At 34.9% G+C, this 23,563-nt stretch overlaps 1 protein-coding gene across 4 annotated transcripts; it reads right to left on the reverse strand.

Annotated features, from left to right (window-relative positions):
- Nucleotides 1-812: 812 nt before the first annotated feature.
- PDC (phosducin) lies at nucleotides 813-22,647 on the reverse strand. Of its 4 annotated transcripts, none has more exons than XM_074222256.1 (6): nucleotides 22,411-22,647; nucleotides 17,692-17,798; nucleotides 16,975-17,078; nucleotides 4,882-4,966; nucleotides 3,856-4,007; nucleotides 813-1,790 (listed from the first exon to the last, which is right to left on the reverse strand). In XM_074222256.1, exons 4-6 carry the CDS (start codon nucleotides 4,961-4,963, stop codon nucleotides 1,263-1,265), a joined length of 762 nt encoding a protein of 253 aa, XP_074078357.1. In that variant the 5' UTR covers nucleotides 4,964-4,966; nucleotides 16,975-17,078; nucleotides 17,692-17,798; nucleotides 22,411-22,647; the 3' UTR covers nucleotides 813-1,262. The 4 variants fall into 4 exon arrangements, with proteins under 4 accessions (XP_074078357.1, XP_074078356.1, XP_074078355.1 ...); XM_074222255.1 differs by having other exon boundaries at nucleotides 16,975-17,128; XM_074222254.1 differs by lacking the exon at nucleotides 17,692-17,798.
- Between the last annotated feature and the right edge of the window lie 916 nt (nucleotides 22,648-23,563).

Below are 23,563 nucleotides of genomic sequence, written 5' to 3' on the forward strand. Positions count from 1 at the left end.
GCTTAGAGTCCTTGGGGCCATTAACAGTTTAGACTGGTTGCATTAAAAATATCGATAAACTTAGTATTTTTGTTGTTGCTGAAATTTATATAGTACTTTATATTATCTCATTTGATCCTTTCAGTTACCTTGTAAGGTATCATGACATACTGAATAAAGACCTTGACCTGGAGTGAAGACCTAGGGTCAAATCCTCCCTCAAATACTTATTACTTCTGTTTCCCTGGACAAGTCATAATTTTTCCATGTCTCACTTTCCTTACGTATAAAAATGTAAGAATGGTGGTAGTGGGAGGGGATATGTACCATTTCCTCTGAGGTCTCTTCCAGCTCCAAATCTGTAATCCTATAAGCATGTAGGAATTACAGTTTTATTATATTCATTTTATAGATGGAATTGCAACTCCAGGGTATACTTTGTCTTCTCAACTTTAAAGTAATTTAATTTAATTCAGTTAATAATTTTAATCACTGACTACATACCATGCATGAGGCTAGATTCTAGTGATATAAAGCAAAAATAGTGCCTGCCCTTAAAGAATTTATAGTCTACTGGGGAAAGGAAAGAAAACAACCTGTAAACAAATAAATACATACACACACACACATACATATATATATATATATATATATATATATATATATATATATATATATATGTATACATTTTTGGAGAAACACTAAAGGTTAGGTGTACCATGGATGAGCTTTTTTCTTGATACATATACCATCCTACATAACTGATTTTGTATCATATTTAGATAATTTCTCATTTTTTTCCTTGGGCTTTGAAAAATTTAATAAGTGAGAAGGAATGGATTTCACAAAGAAAAAATATTTACTCTGCAACTTTATTAGTATTACATAAACAGACTATAGTCAGTTTTCAAGCAGTAATCATGAGGACAGAACCACAGAGGTAAAGACCAGAGACTTATTTTTAATTCACAAAATAGGAAAATCAATTCTGTCCAAAATGTCAAAATTTCAGTAGTTCTCTCTTAATCTGTCTAGAACATGGCTGAAGGCTACATACGTACACACATAGTAAAGGGGTGATATTATTGACTTGAAAAGAAAGCTGTTAAGTTCAAAGCTTAGACATCTGCCTAATCTGGGTATTTACTTAGTGCTAGGTTTTTACGTGTAGAATAGCTAAATTGCTACATAATTACTAATTGCTAAAAAAGAAAAGAAAAAAGAAAGATCTCTTTGTAATACAAAAAGGAGAAATTTGAGATATTGAAATATTATATCTCATATTATTCAACATCTTCATCTTCCATGCTGTCCTGCTCCAGTGCATGGATTTCCCTTTCAGGAAGTAACCCATATTCATTAAGAAAACACTCAACATCCACAGCAAAAAAATCTTCAGCAAATTGCTCAGTGACACTAATGAAATTGCTGATAAGCTCCCCACCTTTGTAGACCAACAATGTTGGAAGGACATCTGAGGAGAAGCGATCCCCAGCACCTGTGTTAGAAGCTTTGATTTTACAGAATTTTACCATAGAGTATTCTCCTGCAAGGCAACTTAAACTATTGTTCAGGGCCTCACAGCCCTTGACACCATCCTCATAGATGTGAACAATGACTGTGGTAATCTTCTGTTCCTTCTCAATGGCCTCCAAGAACTGCTCTCCACTCTCCAACTCAGTTACAAACCCATACCTGGGTCCAAAGCTTAGCTTCTGGTGCATGTCTTGCATGCATTGTCTACGATATTTACGGAGACAATCCTCATCTTCTTTGTCCTGGTGAATTAGTTCATATTCTTGCACACTCATCTGTGAAAATAAGCAAACAAAACAAACACATATCTGACCACGTTCCTCCCTTATCCAGTCAATACCAGTGACTTTCTATTGCCTCCAGGATAAAATACAAATTCCTCTGTTTAGCGTTTAAAGACCCTAGTCTATCTTTCCAGTCTCATTGGATATTACTTTGATCCTCACAAAATGCAGTCCAGCCAAACTGTCCTATCTTTTTCTCAAACAAAATACTCTACCACCCATTTCTGTGTCTTTGCCCTGGCCAGACTGTCATGAGTGGACTTCATTCTCTACTCATTCCTGCCTCAAGGAAGGATTCTCTTTCTTAGGACTTAACTGATGTACCACATTGTACATTAAACTTTTTCTTATTTCTCTAATTGTTAATGCTTTCCCTTCCTAACCACCTTGTATTTAATCTTTTTGCATTTAAACCCATTATAAATGTATATATGTGTGGATATGCACTGATATGCTTCTTGTGTATAGGGATTGTTTCTTTTGTTGTTTATTATGGTACCTAGTACATAGCAACCACTTAAAAATGTTTATTGATCAGTTGATTAAAGGTTGACATAGCAGTAGCAAGATTAATAATTTTTTTAGTTTATTTCATTTTTTTTCTGTTCCCCCATCTGCGCAATAGTGAGGATGCAATAAGATATTTATGACAGGATTTTGAAAAGTGCAAGTAAAGTGAACTGGATTCATTGGAATGGGAGACCTTGGGGAAGGAAGGAAAAAAAAAACTATGCACTTAATAAGCACATACTATTTGCCAGGCCCTGTGCTAAGCACTTTATACATATCTCATTTAATCCTACACCTTGGGGAGAGAGTGCTATTATTAATCCTATTTTGCAATTGAAGAAATTGAGACAATGAAATGTTAAATAAGTTGCATGGGGTCACACAGCTAGTCTGAGACTATGGTCACATTTGAACTCAGATCTTCCTGACTCCAGACCTAGCACTAACCTACCTCAGAGGCTTCTGAAGGGAAGGATTATTTTATTTGTTTGTTTGTTTGCTTTTGTCTTCTTTCCCCAGTGCTTAGCATAAAGTTCAGGGAAAAGACTCTTAGAATTTGAAGAGATCTTAGTGTCAGTTTATCAAAGTTTGTCACTTTACAGATGATAAAACTGAGACCATGGAAAGATAAAGGACTTACCTAATGCCACAAAGACACCCTTGGTTCCTTAGACTCCAAATTCCATGCTCCTTCCCTCTCACTTTGCACTGTAATAAATGTGAACTCAAAATCTTGACCTATGTTACTTGCTAACTGTGGGAACTTGGGCAAATCACTTATCTCCCTGTGCCTCAGTTTCTTTTTTTTTTTATAACATAAGGGGATTAGCTGAAATAATGGTCTTTCCAATTTAAGTTGAGTGGTGACATTTGACATGTTCCTCCATTTCCTATATCTTCATTTTCTTATTGGAGTAATTTTCTAAAGTTTTACAGATTATTAATCTTTAAAAAAATCTAATCCATTTCAACAAACATTTATGGAGCCTCTACTTCATGTGTGTGTGAATACAAGTCCAGAACCAATATAGTCCTTATCTGTTTTGGCTTCCATTCTTCTGAATCCAAAATATACCACTTTTTACTTTTCATTTCAAGACATTTTGGGGAATGTCTTTTCAGATTCTCATAACTTTTTTAAGTGGATAGAGAAAGTGTCATTATTTTCCTTTTACACACAGAAAAACGGAAACAGAGAGTTACCTATTCAAGATCATAGGAAGTCAGTGAGAGAAAATGAATTTGAAATGAAACTTTTCGACCACTAATTAAATCTTCTTTTTTGTTCACCTTGGTTGTACCGAGAGGGCCAAAAAGCATAGCTATAGAACATTGTATTTGCTAAGGATAATATCTCTATGACAGCAAAACAAAAACATTAACTTACTAAACTGTATGGGGAGTAGATAAATCATAAATGGGTGTTAAAACCGTTTATAAAAGCCCAGAGTTCTTCTAGTGGGGGGGGTCTGAATTCAATCTGATTCATTGTATGATTTGCATTTACCTTTTCTTGCAAAAAAATAACATCATCTCTTCTTCCTACCTTTCTGCTGAATTTTTCTTTTGTATCTTTATCATCTCGACATTGAGGAGACGACATTTGTCTGAGAATTTCCTTCTTGTTTGGTGGGATGGAATCACCGTCTTCACTTTCCAACTTAAACTTTCTCCAATCATTGATAACTCCTTTGGGACCTGAAATAAAGGAGACTTATCATTTGCTCTTTAGACTTTCAGAAGGGCAGCTTACACTTATGAAGTTTATATGCAGGTTGTCATAGAAACAGACTTGTCTTCTCCTGCTGGTGAAACCAATGACTTGCTTGGGCTAGATGTCTCTGATTATCCTGATAATAAAAACACCCTTCTGTTTGAAGCACGTTAATAGGTTTTGGCATAGAATCATGCAAAGGCCACTGCATTATGAATATGTGAGTTATGTACATTTCTAACATTAGCTATCAATAAAAGCACACTTAAAAATCTCTGCAATGTAATGTGGTCAGATTAAAATTACAGGATGTGGGAGAATTGCTAGTACTGTATTCTTTTCCCTCCTTTGCCTATTGAATCCATGCCTAAATTTTAAAGCTCAACAAAATTTTATCTGCTTCAAGAAGTCTTTTCTCATCTGCAAGTCAGGAATAGCTTTCCCTCTCTGACCTCAAATAGAAGTTTGTTTTGTTGCTCTTTCATATTTTAACAATTTCTAGGTTAACTTTATGCATTTACCACTGTAGCTACTTTGACAACATCCCTCCACTACACTCTTTGAAAACAGATTCACATCTTTTCTCAACTTTTTAATCATCCTCAGGGCCTAGCACACTGTTCTCCATCTAGTAGTTGCTTAATAAATATGTACTGTAATATTATTGTTGAGGTAATATTTAGATAGTGCCAGAATAAATAATAAGAGCACATAGAAGTAGAAAATGAAACAATTATAGATTCTCTGAGATCGGGGCGGGGGGGGGGAGAGAATTCTAACTCTTAGGAAGGAAACAAGGTAAGATTTTAGATTTGTTTTTACTTAAATAAGGAAACTTTTGCTTAGTGTATCTTTTACCTGTGTGTGTGGCCTGTCCTTCAAAATCCTCTTCCAAACTGAGGCTTTTAGTTTCTTCCATTTTTATGTCGGGGTTTGACATAATCTGCATGGTCAATAAAAGTAATAAATAGATGAGTGATAGTTGGATTTAGAATATATAACTGAATCATATTACTTCCTTGTGTACCTAGGTTTGATGATCTGCTAATGACTGTAATAAGTCACTTACATGTATGTTTAAATGACTTGAGTTTTGCCAAATACCTAACCAATACAGTTTCCCAATATTAGACCATAGACTTTGTGAACATTGTTTATTACTTTATAAAGTTACTATGTAGAGCTGTTATCTTATTATTATTTGAACTGTAGAAATGAAAATGCTGAAATACATGGGGAGGTTTTGCTTAGTCAATGGTTTGGTGCCAGCTTTTCTATCAAAACTGAAAAGAGATGGTCTATCAGTGTTCACTGAAAAACTCAAAGAGACTAATATCTCTCCAGTAAGAGAGATTTTTCTCTTGTCAAATGTCACCACTCAACTTAAAACGGAAAGGCCATCATTTCAGCTAATCCCCTTATGTTATAAAAAAAGAAATTGAAGTACACAGAGATTAAGTTGAGATTATTCTCAGCTATCTAGCATTATTGCCTGTCTATAACACAGCTTAGAACTGGGTAGATGCCAACATTTGAGAAGTCAAAATAAACATCCCAGAATTCTTGTACTGGGAATAAAGTACGTACACTTTATTCATGGTAAGACTTCATATAGGAACTATTTACTTTTATTTTGCATGTATTTTTAATGGGGTTGTTTATCTCATTTCTCAACCCAAAACAAATTGAAAGTCAGAAATTATACTGAAGGAAGGGACTGGTATAGGTAAGCATACTTTCTGTGGTACTCACTATAATAATAATAATAAATAAAGTATCAACTGAATTTAGCAGCAGAGGAGAAAAAAGAACCATGTCTTTAAAAACATAAACACAAGAACTAAAATATTGTGTTTAGCTTAGACATGAAAAAATATATACACTTCAGTAGGCTTTCAGAATATCATTGTACAATACATAATTTCCATAATCATCCTGACAAGTTTAAATTTTATTCAGAATATTCTAAGAAAGAAATATTCCAGTATAGTAGTTTATATCTGTAATTTCTGCTAGTAGGGAATGCTGAGACTGGAAGAGCTTTGGAGTTAAGAAGCTTCAGGAGGGTTAAAGTCCATATTAAATCTAACATGAATATGGCAAGCCCCTGGAAGCAGAGACTGCCCAACTGCATAAGGAGGGGTGAAACAGCCCAAGTGGAAAACTAGTGGGTCAAGTCAGCAATTAATGGGGTCATGCCCGTGATTGTTTATCTTACTTCCTGTCTGGGTGAAATAAAGAGATGAGAAAACAAAATGATAAAATATAAATAAAGCACTTTGAAAACTTCAAAGCATTATGTAAATGCTAGTTATTATTAGGAAATCAGAAACAAAAAGATAGTGTTTGGGGATCATACAACTAGAAAAAAGGGAAAGGGAGTTCTAAATTATTTCAGAAATAATTAAATATAGTAGAAAAATGGCAGTAAGTCAATTTTATATAATATAAACAACTCTTTACTAGTGCTGAAACTATTGACAGTAAATAGAAATCTGTCATCATCAAAAGTAATTGCTAGGTAACAATGCATTAAAATAAAAGTTATAATTAAAAATTTAAAATGACAGATAACCCAGTAACTTGTGGAAAGGCTTAGTGCTCAGAATGCTTTAAGTTGGAGGATTTCCTTCCTTCTGAATTTTGAAAGAGCAAATTGATTAATTCAGATATTTATAATGTACAAAAAAACATAGTATTTAAACACCTTTAAAAACAATTTTGTTACCAATAATCAAAAAAAGAGAAATAATGCTTAATATTTTTGCTTTTGCTAAGATGAAAGCTCTCAGTGAAAGGAAGGAAAGCTGATTACTGTTAAAAAAAAAAAAAAAGCAAAAAGAAAACCAATACCACCTTCTGAGAAGGTAATTGAATCCTCAAGACAAGGTTTTGGTCACGTACACAAAGCAGTCGTCATAGAATGACGTTAGTTGAAATATGGGTAATTTTGACCTCTGTTCAAGGACTGCAGGTAGGGATGAGGGAGAGGGGCAGGGATGTAGCAGTAGTTTCCAACAGTAGCACTGGTTGTTGCCCGAATAAGAAGGGACAGAATAAAAATTAAAAAATTATTTTGCCTTTCCTGTAAATATGTTAACTCATCTAAATTGCTATACAACTTCCTTCTATAATAGCAAATCATTCGTCCTAATTTTAGCTTTTTTTATTTCATTCATTGATTCATCCATTATTTAATAAACTCTTCTTTCATATCCATTGCATTTGTGAACTTATCTCTAAACTCAGATTTTTTTAAGTAATAGATTTTTGGGGGGGGGTCATGAACTTGGATGGGGAAAAATACCTTTATTTCCTCTAACATCTAATTTAAATTTAGCATATTCTTCAGTTATGAATATGGGCAGAAACCATTATTCCTAAAAGGGGGGCAGTTGAGTTAAAGTTTCCAAAAAAAGTACTTTGGATACACCTAGTACAATATCCTAAAAGTCTTAGTGAACTAAGACTTTTTTTAATCCAGAACAACATTTGTCTCATAATATCAATGGTAGTGATTAATATTCTTGTTCATTTAATCCTAGACTATTTACTTAACCTATTTAATGTCCTGGGCAACATTCTAAAACTATTAAGTTGCAGGACCAGTGCCCCTAAAATTTTCATCTCATTGCTTCCTAAGAGAGGAACTTGAAATAGAATGAGATACCAGATCTGGACCAAAAGGAGGAAAAAAAAAAAGAAAAAGAAAAAATCCACAACCATGGCTGAAACAAAACGAAGGTTTTAGAACATTGCCAATAGATTCATAAAAAGTATTATGTGATGTCAGACAGGCAGAGCTCTGTCCTCTGCCCCTGGAACAGGACTCTGGGGCTCTGACCACATTCAGATCCTGATCGCAGTCTAGGCCCCCCCATAGAACAGCAGGCCCCCTCCCACCTCAGCCCTGTGGCAGAGGGGGTTGCTTATGGTCATTCACAGACCAGGAGGGAGGACAGAGCCTCACACACTGAGACCCTTGTGGGAGTGTCCCAAAAGCTCAGGAAGCACCCCAAAACCAGGCCCAGGATGGGAAAATGAGCAAGCAGAGAAACAAAAGGAAGACTATTGAGAAATATTTTGCAAATGAGCCCAAGAAGGATCAAAATATTCAGTCTGAAGATGAGGAAGCACAAGCTCCTGCATCTAAAGACTCCAAGAAAAACAGAAATTGGACTCAGGCTATGATAGAGCTCAAAAAAGACTTTGAAAATCAAATGAGGGAGTTGGAAGAAAAACTGGGAAAAGAAGGGAGAGAGATGCAGGAAAAACATGAAAATGAAGTCAGCAGCTTAGTCAAGGGAATCCAAAAAAATGCTGAAGAAAATAGCATGCTAAAAACCAGCTTAGGTCAAATGGATAAAACAGTTCAAAAAAGTTATTGAGGAGAAGAGTGCTTTAAAAAGCAAAATTGGTCAGATGGAAAAAGAGATAAGAAAACTCTCTGAGGAGAACAAATCCTTCAGACAAAGAATAGAATTCAGGGAGATTGATGAATTACCAGAAATCAGGAATCAATACTTTGAAACCAAAAAAATGAAAAATTAGAAGAAAATGTGAAATATCTCATTGAAAAAACAACTGATGTGATGTCAGACAAATATATTTTTATTGGAAAGAAGGGCAAGGTGACAGAGAAAACTGTCAGCTTCACTTAGGGATTGCCATTGTCCAGGGTGGGTTACTGGATTGGTTACCTTATCTGATTAAAGAGAGTTATGACTATGGCGCAGTTTCCTTTTGGTTAGAGCAAGGCAGTTTTTAGGCAGATGCCATTATACATTTCACTCAGCTTTAAAAACTTATTCACATCAAATCAGTCTTGGTCATGAGAAATCAATGACTGAGTAACATGTTAAATTTTAAAGGGCTACTCTCAAGTTTTGCTATTCTCTCTCTCTCTCTCTCTCTCTCTCTCTCTCTCTCTCTCTCTATATATATATATATATATATATACACACACACAGATACATCAAAATACTTTAAATGCTTCTTAGAAATGTGGTTTAATTGCTATGGAAACATGCTCCTTTTCCCTTCTACTTATTGATGGACTAATTGACCCTTCTATGGGTGTTTAAGAGCTACTGTGGCTAGAAAGATCCATCCCTATCTATGTTCTTGCCACAACTTGATCCCATACCTTTCCAAACTTAACTTGACTGGTGCTCAAACAACAGGTATCCACTCCATTCCTGGTAAACCTCTCTTTAAAGCTGTTCTAGATTGTTAGAACCTGAGAGGTATTATACATTTCTGAGAAATCTTTTGATAACACAGGCTTGCTTTGATGCCAGGAGGAGGCAATGGAAGGTAAGTAGGCACTGTGCTAAGCCACCACCCCCTTTTATTTTTAACAAATATTGTTATGTTTGTACTAACCCTTGGTACATAGGTGCTATTATTAACTCCATTATACATTGAAGAAATTCAGAGGTTAAGTGATTTGCCCAGGGTCCCAAAGCTACTAAGGGTATGAGATGAATTTGAGCTTAGATTTTGTGTCTCTAGGTCCAAAGTTCTATCCACTATACCACCAAGCTTCCAACAAAGAAGGACTTTAATGAATGAAAAATAAAAATAACTAAGATTAGTCAAAATGATTAGTTTAAATTAACTTTCCATCATTCTTGATGCTCACTTTATAGTCTGTCCTAGTAGTAATAGTAGTAGTAGTAGTAGTAGTAGTAGTAGTAGTAGTATTAATAATAGTTTTTGATTCCAGTTATTCCTGCTAGATAAGAACATATTCTTCAAACTTTTTCCTCTCAAAGCCATTAAAAACTTAAAAAATATTTTTTTATTAAGTAGTCTCAGACCAAGTCAGAGAATCAGGAAGACTTGGATTCAAGTCCTGTATCTGGTACATATTGATTATGTGGTCCAGAGAAGTAACTAAAACTCTTAATGCCTTAGACTAGTAGGGTAGAAATGGGAAAGGTCACTAAACCATAAGTAAGGATCTCAGCTAACTGTATATTGACTTAGTTTTAAAATATAATGTTATCTATGTTTTATTGTATTTTTGTTTAGCTTGTTAATCATTTCCCCAAGCATTCAGCCATTTGACACCTCTGCCATAGGCAACTTTCCAAGACCATAAATTGCAGTGAGGGTGTCAACCTTCACCAGTAAATAATTTCATCATCTGGGAGTTCCTTATGCCAAAGAGCTCACAGGTCCATTCCTATCTTAAAATAATGATTATTGGAATTACCCAAGGAAAGGAAATGCTTCAAGTCTAAAACTTTAGTTAAAAAAATTTTAAAACTACTAGAACTATTGCTAAGACATATAGTTAAATTTTCCCCATGACAATATCTATTACTAGTCATTTTAAATTTTAAATTACTAGTCATATTTTTGTTTGTCAGAGGCCTGTCAAGTGTTTGATTTGTTGTAGACTTGAACACTAATGTTTGCTGAGAAAAACAGATTTTAGTAGGCTTTGAGCAGATTACAAGCCCCTTTATTGTGTATATCTTATATTTGGGGGGTTTAGGGTTTAAATGACTTGCCTAGGTTCACACTGCAAGTAAGTAGCAAGTGTCTGAGGTTGGTTTTGAACTCAGGTCCTCCTAACTCCAGAACCAGTGTTATATTCACTGTACCACTTATTGTATATATCTTAATACAATAAAACAAGCTAACTAAAAAAGGGGTACATTGTTACAGAAATGAATAATTTAGAAAATTAAATTAAAATTGCTTTGATAGCTTGAGTAATATTTACATTATATATATTTCTCTGTTAACCTTCATAAGTTTATAAAAAAGGAAAAATTAGGCTTTTCATTGGAAGATTTTTTAATGATATTTGAATGATTAGTAACAGTGTATGGATAGAGTAAGCATTTAATAAATGCTTGTTGATTTATCAAATGACTGATTTACAGCTCTAAATTCTATTACATTTTTAATGATACAATAATGTTTGGGAAATTTGGTTAAAAATCATCATTCATAATCTGGCTTCAGACATTTAATAATTACCTAGCTGTGTGACCTTGGGCAAGTCATTTAACCCCATTGCCTTCCAAAAAAAATCATCATTCATGTACTCAAAATTGCTGTTTTAAAAAAGAAGGAAGTTTGTATTCCTCATGGAAACTGTCTTAGTATGTAATATTATAATGTCTTTTTGACTCCAGGTTCAGTTGAGTCCAAGAGTCTGCCAGTTTTTCTTAGTTTTCATTTTAGGGTTCTCAAGTCCTACAAAAATGCTAACAGTGCTTTTTTTTTCTGAGGCCTCCATGATATGAATAGAATTTCCTATATACTTATAATTCTGAGGTCTCCTCACTTCTGAAGAATACTTCCTGCCCATTCTACCCTTGAAGGCAGGTGTATTCTTGCTGCTTAGCATCAAAGTCTGCTAAATATCAATCATCAATCGGTGGGTAAGGTGCTGAGGTTGAAAAATTAAAAATAAGTCTCTTGTCTCAAGAGACTTAAATAATGGGTTCTTAATAAATACTTGTCAATCTAAGTCATTTTCTGATTTGTTCAGATACAGAAAAAAAACATACCACTGATGCTTTGGTGGGAATTAGAGGTACTTGATCAAAATGCTTTTTTCTGAATTTTGTTTTAAGAGGTAAGTGATGAAGAGATAAGAGACAATGGCTTCTTTTTTGAGAATAGAATTGACATCTTTCCCCACAATAGGTAAAACCCAGAAAATAGACAGGAGCGAGATAGCCAAAAAGTAATATCTTAACAAGAAAACACTTCTTTTGTAGTGAGGTTTAAAATCAATTCTCTTTCATCTTCTGAACACATGAAGGTACAAGTTGCCCTCTCAAATCATAATCCAGTCAGGGGATACTCTTCCAGGATGGGACCCAAGTGATGTTGTTATGTCTTAGTTTATGAATAGCCTGAAGACATAATCAGATTCTGAAATAAATTAACATTTTCAATCCCTTGAGCTAATATTGAATATTCCTCTAAAATATTGACAGGAACAAATTTATATTAGCAAGATGTCATATTGTTGGGTAAAACTGTAGATTCAGCAAAATTTATAAACATTCTGTTTCCCCTTTCCTTTTAGGATCAACCTTCCAAGTTCTTTCCACTTCCCTTCATCCCCTCCCCCCAGTGTGGTCTCTTTATTCTATTTCGTCCATGTATTCTGCCCTCCCCCTCATTTTACATCTCCTCAACCCCCTCCTCAGGGAATGTCAGGGATTATTAACTGTTTCATAGCAGATGACTAAACCCTGATCACTTAGCTCCTAAAGCATGAAACTTTCATTTTTCAGTGGACCCCTAGAATGATTACCTAAAAGAATGACTAATGGTGAGAACAAATGCCATAAGATTAAGCCTCATTACAAAAACTCCACTTCTACAGTGCAATTATCCCACGATGTGTGGCTTCTATGCCATTCACCTGCCTTGACCTATGGAAGTGGTTTGCTTATATAAGATTTAGACAAGGAGTTTATGATGTGATTTTTGCAAGACTGCTTCCTCTATATATGTCTCATACCCACAAAATGATTTTAAATTGCTTGTAGCTAAGTACCAATCCAATAACCTCTTTTTTCATGTCCTTGCAGCATGTAATGCTAGACTCACAGTAGGTATATCTAAAACTATACTTAATGGGCTACAGACAATGTCCCTTAATAAAGAAAGAAATAGCAAATTGAAAGAAACAAATAATAGAGCAGGACTGATTCCAAGGTAAAAAATAAAAAAACAAAACAAAAACCCAATACATCCTACGAAAAGATTGGCATAATATAGCCCTGGGCTTGTTATCAAGAACATCAAGTTTCAAAATCTGACTGGTAGATCTGATGGGCTTCAGGGTTGTAGTGAGGTGGTTGTTGACACTTCAGTTCTTGTAAAACTTTGAGTAGTTCATTAATTTATCTGTGGCTTAGGCAACTTCCCAGGACTAATTTACTGAGTCAGGCTAAAGAGAAAATACCTACCTACACCTGGAGTTCCCCAGATATTTAGAATTTACAGAAACTTTGCATATTTAATTAAACATTAAGCATTTTATTCTCCTATCTTGTACAGTTCATCTTTCATAAAGTTTTGTTTTCAACTTACATCTGAATAGATGAGATGTTTGCTTTACATCCCTAGTTTTAACTGATCAATAATGTTGGAGCTCTATGTTAGCAGAGTATTTTTTCAGGAACAAGAGACTATAATACCATCAGAAGTCTTAATTTAGGACTAGCCAGAGAACATAATTAAATAAGGAAGTAAATTACCACTTTCAATTCATTAAGATAACATTGAATATTCCTCTAAAATATCAACTGGAACAATTTTATATTAGCAGCTGTAATGCTAATAATATTGCAAACTACCTATGATTTCTTCCATATGATCATCTATTCATGATTTAGTTGAATAGTCCCAAGTAGTCTAGGTTGCCTCTTTAAGAAATGATACCAATAATTATGGATCAATAAGACTATTAGCTCCTTGAGAGTAGGGGCATTTTTGTTGATTTTTTAATTTTTCTTTGCATCTGGCACATAATAGATATTTAATAACTGCTTGGTGCTTTATTAAATACTTAATTGAATTGTTCAAACTTCAGGGGAGTCAAAGAAATAGAAAAACAACCTTTGACCTCAAGGATAACCCTTCTAATGGGACTTATTAACTTAATAAATTTCTTACAAAGTACTTTCATGAGTATGATTTCATTTGATCCTTACAATAGGCCTGTGAAATCAGCACTATTATTATAACCACTTTTTCAGATGAGGAAACTGAAAATTAAGGAAGTTATGTCATTTACCCCAGGTCATAGAAGTAGTAAGGCAAAACTGAACCTAGACTTCAGAACTAATGCAAACACTCATTCCTCTCTCCCTTGGCAAAAACTAGTGTTAAACTGATTATACTTCTTTTACTCCAGGAAAGAGGAAATGAATTTCCAGAAATTGAAGGAATAGATGAATAAAAAAACATTTCTTACCAATGGAAAGGTTTGGAGGGCCTAAGAAGGCACAGTTTGGAGAACAAAATGGCAAATCACTCTACTCTCTTTGCCAAGAAAACTCAAATAAGGTTACAAAGAGTTGGATACAACCAAAATTTATTGAACAACAGGAAAGGAGGCAAAACAGAGGAGTCTATAGCTTACATAGTATATCAGATAACAATGCTAGGGGTATTCGAGTACAGAGGTAAGAGCAGATTGGTAAAACTTGGTGGTACTTCATCTTAGTAATAGAAATAGAAATTGTGTGAGCAGTCAAGCAGTTTAAGTGAGTTCTGGACAGGCAGGGCCTAAGAGAGGAGATGAATAATGAGGTAAAGGGCATCATCCAGGCCCAAAAGATCTCTCTAACCTTTCTGGAGGAAATGAAGAAAGTGGTAGGCTTTCTTTGGAAATTTAAGAGCAATTGTGTCTATGATTTTCAGTTTCTTCTTGTGTCTGAAATACTTTGGGGATACTATGTTATAGTCAATATGAACTAAACTGCAGTCTAGATTCATACAGTTTCTAGATAAAAGACTGAATCACATATTAAAGATTAAACCCAGATACAATAGGTTCTCATAAATACCATTCTACAGAAATATCTGAATGGTTATGGGGAAAAAACTGATTGCTTTACCCAGTCTACAAACCACTTTTTCTAGTCTGTATGGCATTCAACAAGATTCTAGAAGAACAAAGTAATATGGACTGTCCTTTGCAGAATCCTGTAGATTCTGGCATGTTAAATCTCTTTGCTGGGATATAGCTGGCTTTTAAGTACAAGTCTTCTGAGACCACATATTTTTAAAAAGGAATGTCATAAATAAGAGTTGATTCTGAGGATTAAAATGATTTCTTGCAAAACCATAGAAGAACCCTGCTTTGGGCACTTTCACAATTCAAACTGAAAACGTTGTTAGCCCTAATTATCTATGTCTAATCAAATGAAGTGCTATAAAAGGTCATCTCTGAGATGCAGGGAAGAAGATAAAAAAAAATTCTGCAAGATCTCTTCTCAATTCAAAGCATATTAAAGAAAGCTTGGCAGTTTTCTCTTTCAAGTTTTTAGCCACTTTGCTTCAGATATTCCTTGAGGTTACAATAGAAAATAATAGCATCATAGATCCAAAACTGAAAGAAATCTCAGAGATCATCCAATCTAACCCATTCCTTTTACAAATCATGAAACTGAGGCAGAGGAGTAAAATGCTTTGCCCAGGTCCCAGTAATAATCTGAGGCAGAGATTTGAACCCAGTGCTCTGACTTCAGGACCAAAACCCTTTCCATTGTATCATGTTGCTTCCCAATTTGGTCTTGTAGAGAGCCTGACAAATAGTTTACTTTTTTTTTTTCAGATTTTCTAGCAGTTGACAAGTCATGACAAGGCAAGGTAAACATAATGGTACGAAATTCAAATAGAAAGGGATCCTTATGGGTTGCATATTGATGGAGAAAAACAAATGAATATTATCTATGTTATATTTTTATTTTATTTGTTAAACATTTCCCAATTCATTTTGATCTGGTTTTGATGTGGCTGCACTCTGAGAGTCTTGTGAGCTGCTGCTGTGATAAGCATTGAAGAAAACTAACTTTTCTTTCTTTTTTCTCCTTCTTTCTTTTTGTTTAATCATCTTCCCTCAAAACTAGATGAAGATAGCCTAGGATCCTGAACCCTAGAGCCTTTAAAATTGGAATCCTTCTAATCCAGAAGCTGCAGGCATCATGCCAGTAAGTAATCTGTTGTGGTCATTTCTTCAGGTACCACATTCCCAGCTACAGAAAACCCAGAAAGGAAAGTTCTTATCATCAAAAAAAAAAAAAAGACCTATGGCATTGTAAAATGGCTCAATATCAGCATTAATTAGGGGAAATGACATTAGAAAAGATGTATTAACATTTGCTTTGCCATTGCATCCTAAGGATCTGACTTATATCTGAAACCTTCCATGTCTTAAATTCCCAATTAGCCTATGAACTCTTTGAAAACAGGAACTGTTTTACTTTATTATTTGGATCCCCAGCAGTTAGCACAATGCTATCTTTTAAACTCTCCTCCCTCCCTCCCTCCCTTCCTTACTCCCTCTGTCCCTCTCTCCCCTTTTCCTTCCTTCCTTCCTTCCTTCCTTCCTTCCTTCCTTCCTTCCTTCCTTTCTTCCTTCCTTCCTTCCTTCCTTCCTTCCTTCCTTCCTTCCTTCCTTCCTTCCTTCCTTCCTTCCCTCCTTCCTTCCCTCTCCCTCCTTCCCTCCTTCCCTCCTTCCCTCCCTCCCTCCCTTCCTTCCTTCCTTCCTTCCTTTCCTATTGAATTGAGATATGAATAGAAAAAATGAAAACCTTGGGCAGTAGTTTTTCATCCATGGTTTCCTGGAAGTTAAATTTCTAAACATTACTTGCCTAGAAGGCAATTTCCCTTCAGTTCTTTCTCTCTTTCCTCCCTGCCCCGCCCCCACCACAATGAAAAAAGAGTAAAGAATTGAGAATTCCAAAATTGCAAACCTTATTCCAAATTTAATCCAAAGCTTTAACTACTGCCTTACTAAAGAGCTTCAAAGATTTGATTAATTGAAATAAGATACTCTAATTCTAGAGAAGACTGATTAATATAGACTTCAGTATAGTACATTGAGTACAAGTCTGGGAGTAAGTTAGGAGTGTCTCCATTCAAGTTTTTTCTCAGATAATTTAGCATCTAAGGACCCCAGGTAATTCTTTAAGACTTCAAGAATAGCTTTATAGGCTATTTATAGGTTTATTTATTATCTATTTATAGGGTTTTTAAAGTAAAATCTAAAGAATAATAGATGTAGTAATCTTTATTATTTGTTTCATTTAACTGCTTGACTTTGTCACAAGAAATCTCTGATGAAGAAAATGTAATATGAAAATGTGCATAATGTAAAAAAAAAACCCAAACAACCCAACACATTAAAGTGACCAACCCCTCCCTCTGCCCCACCAAAACAAAAACAAAACAACCTACCTGTTGGTCTTCGGCTATTCAATTGTCTGTCTCAAGTTGCCACTGGATAAGACTGGTGCCTTTGATGGTGAACAGCAGAAGGATATTCCTTTTTCATTGAATTCCTATGATACATAGATAGACCTAAGCCGGATTGAAGTCTGTGGATGATGACCTTGAAGGAATAGCTCTGAATAGTTAATAGGATTGACATAAGAGAATTAGCAAACCCTTTCTATTAGCAATAGGCCAGTGAAATAAAGAGCTTACCACCTTCTGGTAAACATAAATTATTTCTATCTCTGTTAAAAATTAATTGTAAGGAACTCCCTCGACAACACCCTCAAGAAATTTAACAAATGTGATTAGGAAAAAAAATTGATTTTCATCCTCACTTCTTGTGTTCTTTAAGAGAGCATGGGAACTTGAAATCATTGGAAAAAATACAGTCTGGTTCAGAAAGCTGGAACATTATTTCCTCTGTTTTCCAGCTGGTTTAATAGTATATGCTCCGAACATAAGAAAGTTAGCATTTAGATATGATAATAATATATTGAATTTTGATTGTACTTAAAATTATTTAACCATTTTACAATTTATATTAATTTCTAAATATATCCCTTCTACATTTCAAAATATGCCCCTTTGTCTCCTCTATGAAGCGAGTTATTCACTGAAATAAAGATTTTATTTATTTACTTTGGGATTTTTGCAAGGCAATGGGGTTAAATGACTTACCCAACCTCACATAGATAAGCAAGTATTAGGTGTCTGAGGCTGAATTTGAACTCAGGTCCTCCTGACTCCAGGTCTGGTGCTCTATCCACTGCACCACCTAACTACCCCTATGATAAAGATTTTTAAAAGACAGAGATAGCAATATAGAAAAACTAATGAGTGTACAATATCTTAGAGTATAAGCAACATTCCACATGTGTGATGCTCTACCCCAGCAATGAAGGGAGGGTGAACATTTCATACGTTGAAAAGCACATTCACAAACATGATCTAATTTTAAAACTGAGGGTTTTTTTATTATGAGAAGTATTTCACATTTATTTAATTTAGTTAGTAGTGCATATAATTATAGTTGAAATTTAGAAAATCAAACCAACAAAACCAAACTGATTGGAAGCATCCTTTTAGGCCCATGTGCCATTTTGTGATGCTGTGATTCTGTAGTCCTTAAGTCAGAACCCAGTGCCAACACAGGACACTTAGAAGTTGTAGCAAATTCACATTTGTTCTGTGTAGAAGTGCCAGAGGACGGAGCCTTACAGCCAAGAGGAGTGAGGAAATGGGGAAGAGAACTTCCTTACAAAAAAGTGAACTTCAGAAAACACTCAAACAGATTCCTGGGTCAGAGGGTTCAGCCAGATGACCCCAAATAAATATTGTGATATTTAAGGGTATGCTAGTAGCTAGATCTTTGAAAACAATGCAGGCTTGTCACACTTCTTTGTAGAATCTGCATTATTAACATTTCTCCATTACTTTTTTTTTTTTAGGTTTTTGCAAGTTAATGGGGTTAAGTGGCTTGCCCAAGGCCACACAGCTAGGTAATTATTAAGTGTCTGAGGCTGGATTTGAACCCAGGTACTCCTGACTCCAGGGTTGGTGCTTTATCCACTGCGCCACCTAGCCACTTAGCCACCCCATCTCCATTACTTTTTAAAGACTAGACAAACAACAAGCCAACAATTACATGAGGGCCTTACAGTTGTGAAAGGTAATTGAGGTTTATTAGAAGGATCAGTGGATTGGGGTCACCAGTGGTGGTATATAACTATAATCTTTTCTACTGAGGAGACTGAGCTTGAGATCTCTGAACAACAGTGGACTCAGGTTGTATGGTAGTAAGGAAGGGATCTCTGTGAGTTTGGCCTTAAAAATAATAATTTAATTATTTCAGTTTAGCCTGAAGAAAGAGCAAAACAGAATTAAGTTATTATATACACTTACAATAGCTTTCTAAGTTTGCTAATTATATAGGTGCAGCGCCCTGGCTAGAGAACCAGACACCGAACATGGAATCTTGGAGTGATTTTTATACCATTTGACTCTCAGAAGGTGGGATCTGAAAAGTCACCTTCAGCTTGTCCAGTCAAAAAAAGGAGTGCCCCCCCATGGGTGGGGCAAATCAGGATGGGGCAGGGGAGCTTGATATCAGTGCCTTATCAGTTATGTGAAAGACCTCCACCAAACCAAGTGAATCTTCCCCGCCCAGGCTGTCAACACGCCCTTGACACAAAATTATTTGTTATGAGAGATCAAAGGTATCAAGGATTCCCTCCAGCTGACTGAGAAGGGGTGAACTGGCCTAGGTTGAATACAAAGATCAACAATTTCATGTCCATTAGTAGTGGCATTGGGCCACTGGGTTTTTAACCTAGGTAAGTTAGGGAAACCTGTTTTTTTTTAAAAAAAAGTAGGGGGCGACTAGGTGGTGCAGTGGATAGAGCACCGGTCCTGGAGTCAGGAGTACCTGAGTTCAAATCCAGCCTCAGACGCTTAATAATTACCTAACTATGTGGACTTGGGCAAGCCACTTAACCCCATTTGCCTTGCAAAAACTTAAAAAAAAGTGGGGAGGGCATGGACTCATGTGATTCCGCACTTTCCTTTTCTTTTTTGCCAAATCAGTAGGCACAACTGACTCATAATAGGAAGTTGGAATCAAGAAGACCTGAATTTAAATACTGTCTTTGCCCTTATTAGCTGTGTGATCTTAGACAAATCATTTGAGTTCTCTCATCCTCAGTTTCCTTATCTATAAAATAAGAGTTATGATAGTACCTCCTTCACATAGTTATTAAGAAGATCAAATGAGATAACATCTAAAATCCTTTGCAAACCTTAAATGCTAGCTATTGTTATGAACTAGCGAGTCAGACATGCATACCCTTCCTTAGACCCAGATTCTCAGTTATTGGGATCAGCTTAAACACAGTCAATTTAAAAAAAACAATTAAAATCCAATCAATGACCTTTGGATAGAGAAGGTTTTAAAAGGCAGGATAGGAAAAAAAAGAGCTGACAGCACTTTGATAACAACCTTGGTAATGGTTTTTTCCCAAAGTTCCAAAGAAACAGAAGGCCAGAGGCTTGTGAAATGTAGGACATGATTTATCCAGGAGGGGGCTGTAGAAGCTAAAGGAAGTTAATCCACTTCAAACAGCAACAGATAGAAAAGCAGAGACTCAACATGGATACCCTATAAGTAACTAATGGAGTTAGCCTAATTTTGCCAATTATTCCTGGTTCCAGTGTGTAGTTGGAATATCTCTTGGGTGATCTTAGAGGAGAAAGAATAATGATATTGAGAGGATTTGAGAAACAAAGGTGGCCCTGAGGGATATCCATCTGTGGTGACCTTAATCTCAGTGAAATAGAAAGTTATATTATCTCCTTTTAGAATGTATGTGTGTGTGTGTATATATATATATATGAATGTAGAATGAAGGGAGTGAAGAAAAGGGACCATATGGTTAGTACAGTGGAAAATGAGATAAGAAAATAATGGAACGGTCACACCAGTCAGGATTATCTATCACAAATTTATAATGGGTGAAGACAACTGTAGCTTATGATATTTTAAACCTACTCAATGAGGAGAAATGTTATCTTTTTCCAAGCTGATAGTAACATTCTCTAGACAGCAAAATGGTTCAAATTTGTTTTTTTTTCTCTCCCTTTTTCATGAAAATTCAGGTTGATTTTTCATATCTTTCTCTTCCTATTGTGTGATTGTTTTTTGAGAACTAGTTATTTTTTTCTATCATCGTCATCATCCTACCATAATCTGGAGATGACTTTGCTTTCTGAGTCCCTTGTTTCACACCTGCTAAACTCAAGAAATGTTTATATAATGATATACAGGAGTTTGCTAGTAAATGTTTAGCAAATGGTCTCTGCACACACACTTTTAAATTTATTCTGCTTTATTAACACTTTTCTAAGTCTAAGCAATCAACAAAATAAATCATGCCCTGATTTATAGTTGATTGTGTATTTCTGAGTTGTAAAAGTTCATGTAAAAACATTTTACTTTGGCTTTTTGCAAGGTAATGGGGTTAACTATTGTTAGTTAAGGTCACACAGCCAGGTAATTAAGTGTCTGAGGTAGGATTTGAACTCAGGTCTTCCTCTTTCCAGGAATGGTGCTCTATCCACCTAGCTAGCCCAGACATGAAAAATTTAACAATTGTTTTTCATAAGCTACTTAGAACTGGTTCCAGTACATCCTTGCTATTTACTTTCAATATTATAAATCCAAAATTACTTTACATAATATGTCAAATATCATCAGTTGCTCCTGAGGTCAGTTTTAAATCAGTATTTGCTAAATTTCTTATATATTTAAAAAATAAAAAATTTAAAACTTCTCTGGTTACCTGAAAACAAGTCAACTATTCAAGTTATTGTCATTCCTTATATCACTTCAATACAATAATGTTAGACTTTTTTAAAATCCAGAAAAGTCAACAGACTACATTGTACCACAATAAGAACTCATAAGAACAAGCATATAATTTCTTATAGACAATATGAAGAGATGTAGATTACATAGAATTAGTTGAATGGTTGGATTCAAAAGAGCTGTTCTTAATGATACCATGGCAACTTTAAAAGAGGATTTCAGTGGAAGGTCCCAGGGATCCGTGTTTGTCCCAAACTGTTGAATGGTTTTTGTCAATAATATAGATAAAAGTTTAAATGATCAAATATGAAGATCAAAAAAACCCTGAAAGGTATAGCTTATATTCAAGGATTTGAAATGTAGTTCAAAAAGATTGTGACATGTATAAACACTGGACTGAATAAAATAATAAGAAATGCAATAGAAGTAACTGTAAAGTATTATACTTGAGTTTAAAAAAATCTAATATCAAAGTAAAGATTTTCTTTAATTCTAAAGAATTAGAATTATCCCTCAAATGGCATGGACTACTCCTGGAAGTAATGGGTCTCTCCTCACTGGAGGTTGTCTGGTAAGATGATATGTTAGATATGATAGGGACTTTTTGTAGAGAGATTGATTGTATTAATGAGCTTCTCAAGTCCTCAACTTTTAGATTCTGTGATTAAATAATCTGAAGTTATTTTATAATTAATATTTAGAAAGTAAATTCATGGACCAATCTATTTGAATTTTGATTATTATAAAAGAATATTCATATATTTATAATTTTTCTCCAGTCATTAAACATTGACAAAGAAAACATTCATAGACTTTTTTTTTAAGTTTTTGCAAAGCAATGGAGTTAAGTGGCTTGCCTAAGGCAACACAGCTAGCTAATTATTAAGTGTCTGAGGCCAGATTAGAACTCAAGTACTCCTGATCCCAAGGCCAAGTGCTCTATCCACTATGCCGCCTAGCCACTGCTATCCATAGACATTTCAAAAATATTTCTTATAAAACCATTTATCCTCACATTTTTCTTATTTTTCCTTTACCTCTTATATGCTTCTCTTCAATAGTGCATTTTATTCTTCTGTCTGTTCTTCTGATTCGTGTAGAATTTTGTACTTCAAAAATTCTTCTGGCACAGATCTTTTATTCTGTAGATGGTGATTTTTTTGTTTTTCCCTTTGCCTCTTCCTTTTAAAAAGATGCAAACTTTTCTAAGTCTAGCTTGTCTACTTCCTCCTTTCCCCTCCCCCCAGAAACTTGACTGGATCCAAAAGTGTTTTGCTTTGGTACATTCAGGAACTAAGGGCTGCTGTATCTTTACCTTCCCACATCCTTCCTTTGGTCAGGCATTGTCTGTCCTATCAAGGAACTAACCACTAGTTGGTTATGTAAGGCCTTCCACATGACATGTCTGCTTTGTCCTAGTTCTCCTATTTCCACTAATTTTTTAGATAACTTTTTAAAAAAAATTATGAACTGAATAAAGATCAACAAACATGAACATTTTAAAATGCACAGAAAAACAAAGCAGGAGATATTGTCTATGAAATGACTTCTATGAAATTTATTTTTCTCATCATGTGCAGTTTTTATGTTCAATTCAATTTTAAATGGTAATTTCAACCCTACTTTATAAAATTTGTATCTCCTTCTGAATTTTTTTTTGCACTTTTCTGTTCTATTTATAATGGTTCATTTTTATTTCCTTTCTTCTTTCCCCCTCCTCGCTCTTCACTTCCTACTCTCTCCACTACTAAACAGGAAAAAAAAAAAGGCTATACCTTGAATAAGTATGATTACAGAAAAGATATCCACTCATTGCTTGTATCTGAAAATATCTCATTCTGAACTTTTTTGTTCAGCACTTCTCTGCTAGGAGTAGCAAGCATGATTGGTTATTGCATTGATCATAGTTCTTAAGTATCTTATAGAGTTGTTTTTCTTTACAGTATTGCAATCACTATATAAACTGTTTTCATTTAAGTCTTCCCCAGGTATCATTGAATCTTTCTCTTTTATCTTATGGTATAGTAATAATTGCATTATATTCATAAACCATCATTTGTTCAGCCATTCCTCAAATGATGGGCACTCACTTTGTTTCCAGTTCTGTTACTACAAAATTGTTGCTGTAAATATTTTTGTACATATGGGTCCTTTCTCTCTTATATTTCTCAGCCTTAGATGTATCAGCCT

Source organism: Macrotis lagotis, chromosome 2, assembly GCF_037893015.1.
Source record: "Macrotis lagotis isolate mMagLag1 chromosome 2, bilby.v1.9.chrom.fasta, whole genome shotgun sequence".
Classification (NCBI taxonomy): domain Eukaryota; kingdom Metazoa; phylum Chordata; class Mammalia; order Peramelemorphia; family Peramelidae; genus Macrotis; species Macrotis lagotis.